The sequence below is a fragment of the Oryzias latipes genome, chromosome 14, assembly GCF_053564925.1.
Source record: "Oryzias latipes strain Hd-rR chromosome 14, Olatipes_Hd-rR_3.1".
Taxonomy (NCBI): domain Eukaryota; kingdom Metazoa; phylum Chordata; class Actinopteri; order Beloniformes; family Adrianichthyidae; genus Oryzias; species Oryzias latipes.
In genome coordinates this window covers 12,935,038-12,948,946 of record NC_136250.1, presented here as the reverse complement: position 1 = coordinate 12,948,946, position 13,909 = coordinate 12,935,038, and the positions used below count along the sequence as shown (strand labels likewise).

General features: G+C 41.9%; 1 protein-coding gene across 4 annotated transcripts in view; it reads right to left on the bottom strand.

Moving 5' to 3' along the window:
• cadm2a (cell adhesion molecule 2a) overlaps positions 1-13,909 on the bottom strand; it is a 303,643-nt gene that overhangs the window by 28,637 nt on the left and 261,097 nt on the right. For all 4 annotated transcript variants that reach the window (XM_023962767.2, XM_023962769.2, XM_023962768.2 and 1 more), the window contains one exon: positions 13,523-13,660. In XM_023962767.2, coding sequence (XP_023818535.1) covers positions 13,523-13,660 — 138 coding nt within the window. The remainder of the gene's footprint in view (positions 1-13,522; positions 13,661-13,909) is intronic.

Here is a 13,909-nt window from a genome sequence, read left to right as displayed (position 1 = left end):
ATGAATAATTAGGAATGTGCGCTTCTTTGATTAAGTCACACATTGCTTCCCAAGCGTAGCGCCCAAAGAGTTATTAATTAAGCTGTGGAGGTTGCTGTCTTCATTCCCAGCCTCCGTTAATGGAGAAGCTGTTCATGAGGGAACAGATGACACATTTCTTTAGCAGTCCGAGATGACCAGGGGTTTCTAGTCATCTATTGGATGGTTAGAAATGTTCTTTTTTTTTCATAAAGAGAGTCCTGCTACTTTTTATTAAACAGTTTTTTTTGATGAGATCTGCAACGATGATATGAACTCAAATGAAATCTTTTGGGGACATTACACACCAGGTTTCTAGAAGGACATGGAGTGATTCCACTGGAGCCTGATATTAGCCTACAAAGAGTTCTCACACTCTTTGTAGGGTAAATATGAAATCCTGTATTTCCTGAGGTTAGCCTCCAAAGACCATAACATACATGCAAAGTCTTATATTGATCTTTCATCACTTATTTCATAATTAGCTACACAACGGATTATTTTTTTATTCATGAAAAATAACATGTCAACAACATTCAATCCCCCCCCCCCCCCCCCCCCCCCAAATTTGACTATATTCTTAACTTCTGCACATAAAAAATCCTTTAAAGTCTGTTTTTCTTCTTCCTGATGGATTTGTTTACCTCCTTTATTGAATTAAAGTTTGTCTTAAACTGCAATAAAAAAGCCACAGTCGGTGGCTCTTGTTATGACCTTAATATATCAGTCATTTGTTTTAAAAAAAAAAAGCTGTAAGACCTGTTTAAAGGAGGTTTAGTTGTGTGTAACCTCATTAGGGCATAATAACACAACTGTTGTGCAATAAGTGCAAATAGTTCAATACAGTGCAATATTTAAACCAGAGCAGCAACACAAGGGAGCTAATTTTGACTTTTTAGCAAAGCTTGGACCTTGATTTATCATTTTATATAAGGCAATGTTAAGGTATTTTGCAGTAATTACTGCTTGAGACTAACAAAAATAATCAAAAAAAACACAATCAAAAATGTTCTAAACATGAATTACGACCTAAAAAGGAAAAGAACATTCAGTGGGATTTAAATAACTTAAAGATTGACAGTGTTTAAATCGAAAACCGTGAAAAATGTAATAAAATAAAAGTCAACGAATAAAAGCTTTGGCCTTGTTTGTGCTAAAAGAGAGACATTTTTTTCTGCTTGTTATCATTTTAAACTCTATCATCTGGAGTTTAGGCTCTTTGGGTTGGGGCTACGCTTCCCGGAGGTGATTATTTACAGAAAGATTTACTTAAAGGGATCGAACACATTCACATTTACTATCCCTCATAAGCACAGTCGACCTTTAAAGCATATTTGACTGGTTCATCAGAAGTAAAATGTATATTTTTCATGAAGTTAAAACGGTGGGACTAAATAAACATTAAATTCATAAAATTGATTGAAGTCAATACAATTTCCCAATGTGGGTAGCTAGATAAAAGTGCATATATGTGTGTATCTGTTCATGTATTTACATACTTAAAGGGACCAAACATGACATATATTTTTATTGGTACACATAAGGTAAATATCATTTTTTAATTATCTGAAGTTTTTAGGCTTCAATTACAAATGGTCATAGACTGACAAAAGGTAGAATCTTACAACAAAGTTCTGTCAGATGTCTATTTGTGGTCCTCCCAAGTATAGGAAAAGATAAAGACATGTACACACATGGACACGGTGTGTGTGTATTAGAAATTAGTTTTAGAACTGGTTATCGGCAGTCAAAAGGTAAAATCCTACAGCAAAGTTTTGTTAAATATCTATTGGTGGTCCTCACAAGTATATAAGAACATGTACACATGCACACACACGGACAAAGTGTGTGTGTCTCAGACCTTAGTTTTAGGTCTTGGATACAAAAATGGTAATTGGCGGTCAAGAGGTAAAATTCCACAGCAAAGTGTAGTGAGATATCTATTTGAGGTCCTCACAAGTATAATAAAACATATACATCCACTCATGCACACACACAAACACACAAACGGACAAAGTGTGTGTCTCAGACCTTAGTTTTACATCACTGATTAGAATTGGTCAAAAGGTAAAATCCGACAGCAAAGGTTTGTTAGATGTCCATTTGTGGTCAAGTATACAAAAACATGTACACACAGTATTAATGATTCGATACTGGTTATAAGATCTTTTTATGTCTTGCTTAAATGCAAGGAATGTATAAATGTTTGATGTGGCGGTATATTAAAACTTTAAATAATAATGTAAGTCTGCAGCAAATTTACAGCCGTTCACTGGAACTTGTGCTTAATTTGACCGTACTGCAGTCTTTCTGAGGACTTTTTTTTATCGGTGCTTGCTGGAACTTAGTCCTTACTTCCCCTCTGAGTGAAACTGTTAGGATTCAAAGCAACTTTCCGCTCTGAAATGAGATGAATACTCGGGCTCAGCGCTCTTCGGTGTTTAAACACGGACAGGTGGCCGACCTCTGCAATGTTGCTGTTAATGGGCACAGGTGCCGGGCCGTTGAACTCTACTTACCCCCAGCTTTTGTGCTGAAGGCAAAGCGGCACCGTTCCGCACCGCCAGAGGCTAAGCATAACTTGGATGCACCTGCCTATGACTGTGATTAATCAAACACAGAGGAGATGATGCAGCAGTTACTCCATTCGGCGCGCTCTATATTCAGACCAACTTGTGGTTTGGACAAAAATGTAACTCATACATTATGCACCAACAGTGATACTGTCCGAATCCCAAAATACAATCTTAGGTTTCTGTATTGATGTATGTGGCATGCATGCTTTTCTTTTTCTTTTTTTGTGATGCGTGTGTAACAGGATAGAAAGGTTAAATATGTATTTTTGGGAGTGTGACTTGAGCATCTTTTATTCATGCCACTGTGACTTGCAGGAGCCATCTTGAAATTACATCTTTAATGGTCATTGATCTGCTTCTTCCCTGGGGGAGGGGGGCAGGCCGTATAAATGTATCCCAACGCAGACTCTTTTTTTTTAAATGTGAGCAGAGCGAGGTATTAAACATGGGTAAAGTGGCAGAAAAGGTCTTTTACTTTTAACTAGAAAACTTCTTTGAATTTCAAAACCTTGGTTCTAATTTTTTGTATGTAGGTTCTCATTTGTCCAGGAGACGTCTTGAAGTTGAGCCACGGCATCTGGACCTAAAATCTTCTGTCTTGGTTTCTAATTTTTTTTCTTTTTTTGTGTGTGCACCGATGTCGGGAATGTCATCGACATTCGGATCCTGTTGTTCGCCTCCAAAACCATAATCTGTCCTTCATTCTGATCTTATTCACTCTCTGTGACAGTGATCCCTGTCTGATGTTCAGCACAACTTTAAAAAGACTTTAACACTATTATACTGGAGTTCTTACGATTGTCACTCTTTAGTAGTTTACACAATTATTGTGATTCCAGTGGATTTTATAGCTAAGAAAAGCAACTTTGTGCTAATATGACATTTTACTTTACAGTGGTGAATAGATTATGCAATCAACGTAAACCGATTGATTCTGTCGCGGACAGAATCTTCTGGAATTAGGTTAGCTGCTTAAACAGTTAAAGAGTGAAGTTACGTCAGAGAGCGGGGGTTATGTAGGAGTCGCTGGCAAGATCTTCAGTTTTACCGGGTTAAAGAGCTGCATTTCCATCCTTTACCAGCGGGGGCATGGATGAGCTGAAGAATCAGGAAAAAAACAACAGAAGAAGAAACAAAGCGGCTTAGACGTGTTTTTTTGGAGGGCATCAAAAAGTAATGCTGGCGTTGAAACAAACTGAAGAACTGTTAGCCTAAGTGACTCGCACATGTGATTCTAAAACTAACCGTATTTTTTGGAGTACATGTTTTTGCATCGTTTGGCCGAGGTTGTAACCTTTACTCAGGTGCAACTTACGTGCATGATTTCAGAAAAATAAATAGGCTCATGTGTCTGTTATTTCCCACTAACAGCCACTAGATGGCACTTTCAGTATGCGTATATTTATTTCTGACAGCAACAAAGAAGAAGAAGCTGCATATTTGGCAGAGTTGTTTAAAAGTGACACAGAGGATGTTTAAAGTTATATAAAGAGCTTAGTTGACTTGTTAGCATGTTCCCTATACTACAGTTATCGGAAAAATTCTTCATATGTTGTGCTAATATACTATCCTATACACACATTCAATTCTGCCCATGTTTCATGAAGCTAAATATGTTTACAATAGTGAAAGGTGCTTATATTAAGTCTATTAGTGTTTTCCGTTCTGTTATTATGATTTTCTTTTTATGGTAAAATTTTCCCATCCTAACTATAATGAAGCAATAACCTCCACAGTTTAGGTCAAAGCGTATTGTAATGCCAGCGTCCCTCATTTTCAACAAATATTCATTTCATCTGGGCGGTAGCCGCACAGCTCCTCCCTGGTTCAGCGGTGTGTAAACAACTCCTGAGCGTGGCGATATTGGAGAAGTTCTCCCTGGGTTAGTGTGTGTAACTGAGACAGAAATATGATCACCGAGCGGGGACAATAGGGGAATCTCGGAGGACAGGGGGGCTGACAAATAAGAATATCGCATTCCGTCGCACACGGGTTATGGCCTCATACTCGGGCTGGTCTGCGCCGTCTGCTCCGTTCAGGCAGACGCGCAACAAAGACACACAGGCGCTTAGCATGGGGTGTCTGTTCACTTCATGGGGATGGGTGACGGGGGCTGCTCCAGTGGACTTGCTGGTAATATAATCTCCTCCGTTCCCCCAGATCCCACACCAATATGTCATCTATTCCCAGCATGGCTGCCCCACCATCAGATGACATTTCACACTTAACACACACTGATCCCGTCAGAATGATGAACACTTGGAGCGCTCCACACCCGCCCGCGTTCTCCAATGCCTACTGTATGTTAGCGTCTGTTCTGTTCGGGAATGACCACACAGTTTACTGCTGACACCGCTTCGTTTTTGCACGCCAAGCAGCTACATTCACATCCTTGACGTTGGACTGACTTTGACATAAAAAACCAATAAGCGCTAGAAAATTAATGGCAGATATGCATTAGTGGAGTAGCCAAGAGAGAAGATTATGTGGAAATGTGGGTGTCAATCACTCTTTTTATTTTTTTTCCTGAAGAACAAGTTGTTCGAAACAAATTATGCAAATCCAGGAAGCGGCTAATTGTCTTTGTAAATAAAGATGTGCTATCATTAAATTAACTGGGATTCTCTTTTCAACGAGGTAAAAAATTTACCAAAAGTGCAATACAATCAAAAACATGTTGATGGAAATGTTCCTGGAGTGTTTTAAGAGAACATTCTGTGAAACCTTTGGCTCGATAGAACCAACTTGTGAGAGTGTCTGAGCCAAGGAGCCGTTCTCTGCAAACCCCAACAAGCTCCAGCAACACAGATCCCATTTAAATGAGCCAGTAATTAAAATCCAAGATAACACTGATGTGAGTTCCGACCCGCGTGGAGGGACATCATTGATCTGGTCTTATCTCCTCGCTTATCCGGAAGCTGGAAATTAATGTCTGACTAAAGGCTGAGCTGTCTGGACTTAAGCCCGGATACAAAAGGTGGAGGCAGCGGAAGAGAGGATTGAATCTGGGGACGGCCAAACACCACCCATATCCAAAATCCTACCGAGAGCAGAAGTGGATCTGACAGCTATCGTTCAACGTGATATTTGCATTACCCATGAAGTTTTCTTCTCTGGGGGGAAATTTTCATGATTTGCTTTAGAGAAGTCAGGGGTAGTGTGAAGAATAGTTAGAAACTGCCTTTAACTTTTATTACACTAATGGTTTAAACTTAATTCACTGAGCATGTATTGTCATCTCAAAATTATATTACATTTGAAGAAAGCACAGCCAAACTATTGTTCTAACAGTTTCTTCCCATACTCCCTCTTTTCTGTGCATGTTTTCTGCTGAGCAGGCCTCAGACTTATCTTCACTTTAGCCTTGGAGCTTCCCTCCAGCAGTAACCTGTGGGCGTTATTTTCACACGAGGCCCATCGGACGATCTTCTGAATATGCAAATGCAGGGTTTTTATACCAAAGCCCATCCCTGAGCTCGTTGGTTCGGACTTTGAATGTACCATGTTCATGTCTGTCCCCTTCGTGTTTGTGCGAAGTAAAACCTCCACAAAAGCTAAGTTACTGTCTCTGAGTCATTATTCATTATTTCTGTGTGTAAGAAACTGACGGGGTTACGAACTAAAATTTAATACAGTCCTTTCTAGAGAATCCAGTTTCTTCACATTTGGTCCTTCGAGCCGGATGGCGCGCGCCCTGGACATCGCTGGAACCCCTGGGGGGGGTTGCCTGAAAACCGCTAGCGGTCTGAGATCACAGCCTCAGCATTGACCAATCCGCCTTCAGGATCGGCGGCCCTCGCCCTTGGGTCCGGTGGTGCCCCCGGTGACGTCGGACCCTCATCAAATAGCGACGTTCATTGCTTGAAGTGAGTACGCCACACAGAAAGTCTGTCCTCTCTTTACTTGTTAGGGTTTTATGTTGACTGTGTCTGTGTCTTGTGTGTGGGTGCCTCATCTCTTGGGGAAGAACAGAGAGAGCCGTGTGCAGTCACAGTGCTGCGCGTGCACGCTGACCACAGGAGCGCCTGCAGTCAGCCTGCTGCGGGTGCATGTGTCCTCCTTGTGTAGCGTAAGAGAAACCCGTCGGAAGCTGTGTGTCCCCGACGTAGGGATAGATTAGGTTGAAACCCGTCGGAAGCTGTGTGTCCCCGACGTAGGGATAGATTAGGTTGAAACCCGTCGGAAGCTGTGTGTCCCCGACGTAGGGATAGATTAGGTTGAAACCCGTCGGAAGCTGTGTGTCCCCGACGTAGGGATAGATTCGGTTGAAACCCGTCGGAAGCTGTGTGTCCCCGACGTAGGGATAGATTCGGTTGAAACCCGTCGGAAGCTGTGTGTCCCCGACGTAGGGATAGATTAGGTTGAAACCCGTCGGAAGCTGTGTGTCCCCGACGTAGGGATAGATTCGGTTGAAACCCGTCGGAAGCTGTGTGTCCCCGACGTAGGGATAGATTCGGTTGAAACCCGTCGGAAGCTGTGTGTCCCCGACGTAGGGATAGATTAGGTTGAAACCCGTCGGAAGCTGTGTGTCCCCGACGTAGGGATAGATTAGGTTGAAACCCGTCGGAAGCTGTGTGTCCCCGACGTAGGGATAGATTAGGTTGAAACCCGTCGGAAGCTGTGTGTCCCCGACGTAGGGATAGATTAGGTTGAAAACCGTCGGAAGCTGTGTGTCCCGACGTAGGGACAGAATCGGTTGAAACGTGCTGTCGGCTGTGTGGACGGCTTAGGGACAGATTCGGTTAAGGCGCGTCGTGCACGGCATTTGGGAATAAACGGAGCTCCGGGGAATTCATGTGTGTGTAACGTTTTTTTATGTCTCTGTCTGTGTCTGACTGTGCTTTCTGCGACGGCTTCTGTGGTGTGTGCTCGCTTTGATTAATGCCTCGTTCTAAAACGAAATAGCGACTCAGTTGACAAATAATTAGGTTTTCTTTTCTGATTCTCCAAGCTTTTTCTGCTGATTAGATTCAGTGCTGGAGAATCCATAAAACGGGTTACTTGGGTGGGAACTCTGGTTTGTGATTGAAAATGAGAAGCTGGTTCTCAGGACAGCCACGTCCGCAAAGACTAGCTTTGTAGAAGCTTGACGTGGTCGATGATTTCCTGAGAGCGTTTGTGGCTGATCGTCGATCAAAAACCTCAAAAAGATGGGTGGGACTCATTCGTAAAATCTAACAAAGATAGTAAGAAAGCACATTGATCAGGTCCAGAAAACTTTTCATAAAGTTTGGAAGTATGTGGAAAGTAAGGATCAGACATTAATCAAGTATTTGGATAAATGGGTTAAAGATTATGGATTTCATAGAAAGTTAAGCAGCCTCAGAGTGCAGGACAGAGTAGAAGGAGGGGGAGCAGCTTCTCAGATCAGAGTGCGCGTGCCCGAGCCTGCAGACAGGCTGATGAGAACTCGCAGAAAGGAGGGGTGATTTCTCCGTTGTAAGCAGGTGTAACAGCTTTCTCTGCTCTCCGAATAATGATAGGACGTGTTTTACTGTGTATTTTGGTGTTTAGGACATGGACTAGGGTAGATGTTCAGAAAAAGCAATAGAAAGTATCATTTCTTACAAAGCAGATGTGGATCAGTTTGTGCAGGACAGACCTCCCTCTTGTATAAACATGATCAGACTCGGATGGCTGGTGCAGCCTTCCCTTTTTTTTAGTTCACTCTCCCCTGCTCATAAAAAGTTTGATTGCAGCCTTCTGACCCCACTAATCAGGTCCCTGCATTTCTGCTTGTAAATCAGGATTGACCCCTTAAAAGCATTCCTGAGGGTCTCTGGTTCACTAACTCGCCTTACATTATTTTTAATGGACATGTCTGCTAATCTTTCTAAGTTTCAACTCTCAGGGCAATAAGTGCGGTAAAACTAAACTCCAGCTGGCCCAAGCACAGGTTAAATTTTTTGGGACATTTAGTTTCTGTTTCTAGCAAAAATTATTTCTCTCCCTGGACCTCACCACCTTATCTGATCAGCCCCCCACCTTTACTCACTCGCTGTAAGCTGCAGCTGCTTGTGCGGCTGATAGTTGAAACAATGTCACCTGTGATTCTCTTGTGCGAATTCTCCAGAATCACATGCAGTGTGCTCTACTCCCTTCCGTTCAAACTTTCCCATTAGTCAACGTGCCTGTTTTTACCGTTTTACTGTGTCCGTGTATGATTTATTTATTTACGACCTAACGCTCATGGTGCTGTTGAAATGAGACGCAGTTCTTGTCTGTTTCAGTTTCAATGTGTTTTTTCACAATTATTATTATTTTTTTTTTTAATTTTTATTTATTTTATTTTTTTCCTGATTTTTTTTCTACTCTCATGCCTGGCTCTACTGACATCATTGATGATTTACATGATTGTTTGAAGAAAGCTGTGAGAACAAAGGAACGCATTGAGTCTGCCTCCAGCTCTCTCCTCCCCACAGACTCTGCATCCTGACCAGAAGGCCTCTGTCGGTGACCTGCTTTACCCTGAAGACCATTTAACGGACTGATTGGTCACACCCAGGTGGACAGGACCCTTCAAGGTTCTCCTCACCATGCCAACTGCAGTACGAATTGCTGTACGACCCTTCTGGATTCACGTAAGCCACTGTAAATTGCTGAGAGCCTATGAGACTGACATTTTGAGACACATCCCTGGTTGAAGTCCAACTACGAAGCCGCCCCAGTGTGACACCACTCATGGCGAGGGGAGCTCCCTGGTGTGTTTCCTCTAGCGCTGCTCTCTTCCAGCTACAGTGAGCTTCGAACCAGCTAACATGGGTCCAGCTGTTCCTCGTGGTTTCATCTTGTACTTTTATTCCCTCTTCTTCTGGAGATCTCATTCACATCATCAGCGAGGTCAAGGCCCTTAAATCACAAATTTCTTCTCAGATGACTGACGCCTACTGGTCTGGGTCCCCACTTTATTGGTTTACTTCTGGTGGAGTGTACTGATAAAACTAGTCACTCCGGTCCTCTGTGTGTTGTTTTTCTTTTTTTCTTTTCGTCACCTGTTGGATTCCATGTGTCAAATGAATTATCGCTGTCAGGCCAACTCTATCAGCATTATGCCAACACTTAACCTAATTCGCATCCGCTCGTGGTTGAAACTGGTCTTTACAGATTTATTTTATTGTTTTTCTTTTGTTCGATTTCAATTTGTTTATTTTCTTTATTTCTTATTATGTTTCTTGTTCTATGTAACTTTAATTAATAATTTTGTGCCGAGGTCTGGACTGGTGATGCATGTGTATCCCTAGTGATGGCTGCTGAGGGGCACAGAGCCGTTGATGAGTTTTGCCCTCCCTGACTGCTCACTGAATGTTTCACACAGACGGTATAAGTTTAGCCCTGGAGGTTTTCGCATCAACACTCATGTATCACCTACCACCTCTGATATGCTCATTTATTCACGTTGATTTTATGTTTTCTTTTGTATTTACATGTACCTCTACATTTTTGTTTTCGATGCAGAGCCGATATGCTGCCTATACTGAAAATCTTCGTGAAATGGTGTATGGTTGATGATGACAGGAGTTCTGCTGACTATCCATGTATAATTTTAATATGACAAACAGGGGGGTATGTGAAGAATAGTTAGAAACTGCCTTTAACTTTTATTACACTAATGGTTTAAACTTAATTCACTGAGCATGTATTGTCATCTCAAAATTATATTACATTTGAAGAAAGCACAGCCAAACTATTGTTCTAACAGTTTCTTCCCATACTCCCTCTTTTCTGTGCATGTTTTCTGCTGAGCAGGCCTCAGACTTATCTTCACTTTAGCCTTGGAGCTTCCCTCCAGCAGTAACCTGTGGGCGTTATTTTCACACGAGGCCCATCGGACGATCTTCTGAATATGCAAATGCAGGGTTTTTATACCAAAGCCCATCCCTGAGCTCGTTGGTTCGGACTTTGAATGTACCATGTTCATGTCTGTCCCCTTCGTGTTTGTGCGAAGTAAAACCTCCACAAAAGCTAAGTTACTGTCTCTGAGTCATTATTCATTATTTCTGTGTGTAAGAAACTGACGGGGTTACGAACTAAAATTTAATACAGTCCTTTCTAGAGAATCCAGTTTCTTCACAGGTAGATTTATAAAGTGGACACATTTGCACTTGTTTGCCTGACATTGACTGAGTGTGAGGCTTGTGAGGCTTCTTTCACACCAACCATTAGTCACACCTGTAACTCTCCTTCTGTAGGTAAACTCTAAAGCTAACTTCACACCGGACATGTAACGCGTGTACATAGCATACAAACCGTCCATTCTCAAACGCACGTGTAGCCCCCGGTGTTCACACTGGATGAACAGGGAAGGGCATCTGTCACTTAAGCTTGGAAGACGCTTGGTTATGACATGTTGAAGTGGGGCAAATCTCGTCAATCTTGCTCCAAACTATTCCTTTCACAGCTCTATTCCGATATGTGATACACTTGATGTCATATAATTTCAGGCGCAAACGATTAATTTCTCCTCAGTGATCACTTTCAAACAGTTGGCACTTCCGTGAATTAAAACTGGGGGACATCAATCCATCACTACCAAATCTGAAACCCAAGTTCAAAGTTCAATTTGGTTTAACTTTGAACACCTGTTCAATGGCCGGGCATTCTGTATGTAGATCCCAAAAACAGTTTTGAAAAATGTGCACAGCTACGCATGAATGCGCGAGCTTTGAAAGCTGAACCCCGAATTGCGCGTTTACTTAGGCTTTGCCATAGAAATGTTGACTTGGACTGACTGGGACCCAAACTGCTTACTGATGTTGGCTTGTTCCAACACGGTGGCGTGCTTATCCCAGAAAAATGGCGACTGAATTGACTTTATTTGGTTGGAGCCAAGTCATTTTTTAAGGGTGATGTCACACTCATTCTGTCCAGTTCTTATATACAGTCAATGGCTACAACCAACTTTGACCATCACAAGAAGTAGAGATAATGGTGTTCTTTTCAGTTAAAGTATTAAGGAAAAACTTGTTACGTAACACAGAAATAACAGAGACAAGTCAATCCTAAAACTATTTAAATGTAACCATTGGTTTAACAGAGGAGTTGTTGCAACTCTGTTTATTTCACAGTGATAAGGTAAACTACTTGGAGGGTAAATATATTCACCACAAAGATGAAAAACTTTATCGGTCTAAATTAAGTCAGGTTTTAAAAACGGAGAAAGCCTAATTTAACTGTTTGGCAAGATTTAGGAGTGAATCACAGCATCTGACTTAAACTATAGCACATCCTTTAAAAACTGTCTTTACTTCAAGCCCTAACAACTAACTTTATATCACAACAAATGAAAAAAAATACAACACAACAGTTCAGGCGGGTTGACAAAGAGAAGGTTTTGTCGTCTGTGGCGGCAAAGACAGTCACAGTCATTAGTGGAGGCAGCAGTGAAACCAATCGAAATGCTTCGTTCTGATAATTACTCCACTATAAGATCGGAGTGTGTTTGTTTCTGGGAAAAGAAGAGTGGAAAGACTGAAAAGGCTTTAGCAGTTAAAGGATTACTTTAATTAGAAGAGAACATTATACAGTTTAAGGCGGAACTTTGAAACACTTCAGGAAAGCGAGAGGATTTCATTTGTTTCAACTGGCAGCTACTGTACGTCTCCTCCTGACGCTAATGAGCACAGAAACACAGGAATGAAATGAAAAAATTATTAAATAAAATACGTAAAACTAATTTTTCAAAAATAGTCATGAGGCAACAGAATTTTTGGGGAAAATCAATCCAGATGTAAGGCCTCATGATTCCACAAAGCCTCACGACTCCACAAAGCTTCACAACTCCATGAGGCTTAATGACACTTTGAAGCCTTATGACTCAATAAAGCCTCACGACTCCATGAAGTCTCACGACTCTTTGAAGCCTCACGACTCCACAAAGCTTCACAACTCCGTGAGGCTTACTGACGCTTTGAAGCCTTACGATTTTTTTAAGCTTTTTGACTCAATAAAGCCTCACGACTCCATGAAGCCTCACGACTCTTTGAAGCCTCATGACTCAATTAAGTCTCACAACTCCATAAAGCCTCACGACCCTTTGAAGCCTCATGACTCAATAAAGCCTCACAACTCCATGAAGCCTCTCAACTCTTTGAAGCCTCATGACTCAAAGCCTCAAAACTCCATGAAGCCTCACGACTCTTTGAAGCCTCATGACTCAATTAAGTCTCACAACTCCATGAAGCCTCTCGACTCTTTGAAGCCTCATGACTCCATAAAGCCTCAAAACTCTTTGAAGCCTCATGACTCAATTAAGTCTCACAACTCCATGAAGCCTCACGACTCTTTGAAGCCTCATGACTCAATAAAGCCTCACAACTCCATGAAGCCTCTCAACTCTTTGAAGCCTCATGACTCCATAAAGCCTCACAACTCTTTGAAGCCTCATGACTCAAAGCCTCACAACTCCATGAAGCCTCTCGACTCTTTGAAGCCTCATGACTCAATAAAGCCTCACAACTCCATGAAGCCTCACGAGTCTTTGAAGCCTCACGACTCCACAAAGCTTCACAACTCCATGAAGCCTCACAACTCCATGAAGATCGATTCATGAGTCTATCCAGCATTTTTGCTTCATACAGCCTGTTGAGCATTTAAGATAAGCAACACCTGGCTACTTATTATATAGAACCTGAAAGGGATTTGGCAGGTTTGGAAAATAGATTTTTGTTTTGCCAATATGGCTTGTAGAAAATATTTTATGGTAACAAATAGTTAAAGAAAAACATGGGAGTTTTTCTATTTAATTGTATTTAGGTTTCTAAATTTCCTCTGTATAACTGAAAGAAACACAAACGCACAATTAAAATTCTTCCGACTACGTGATTTAGCGTTACTCCTTTTCTGACTTACTGAGATTCTGCAATGTTTTTTTCACCCACTGTGCATCCAAAGCTGTAATCCGTGTGAATGCAGACCCCAGTGTGACTCACCTTTGACCTCCTTCTCGTTCCTAAACCAGCGCAGGTCGGCAGCGGGCTTGCTGCCCTGAGTGATGCAGGTCAGTGTGATGTAGTCCCCCTCCACGGCGGGCTTTTTCAGGCCGTTGATCTCTGGCTTTTCTGGCACTCCTACATGATTGGATGGAAATAATTCACAACAAAGAGCAGAGCTTTACTCAGGCACATAATGGAGAAAGTAATCGCAGCAAGTAGGACCCCCCCCCCCCCCCCAACATTTCTCATATTGGTTGAATATGTGCGTTTAGACTGTTCCAATTGTCCTTTTCCTGCCTAAATCTCCCTCTGCTTCAACTCCATGAAAAATGTAACAGCCCTTTATCTACTGTGAGTTTCACGCAATTCCAGGTAATTTACAAA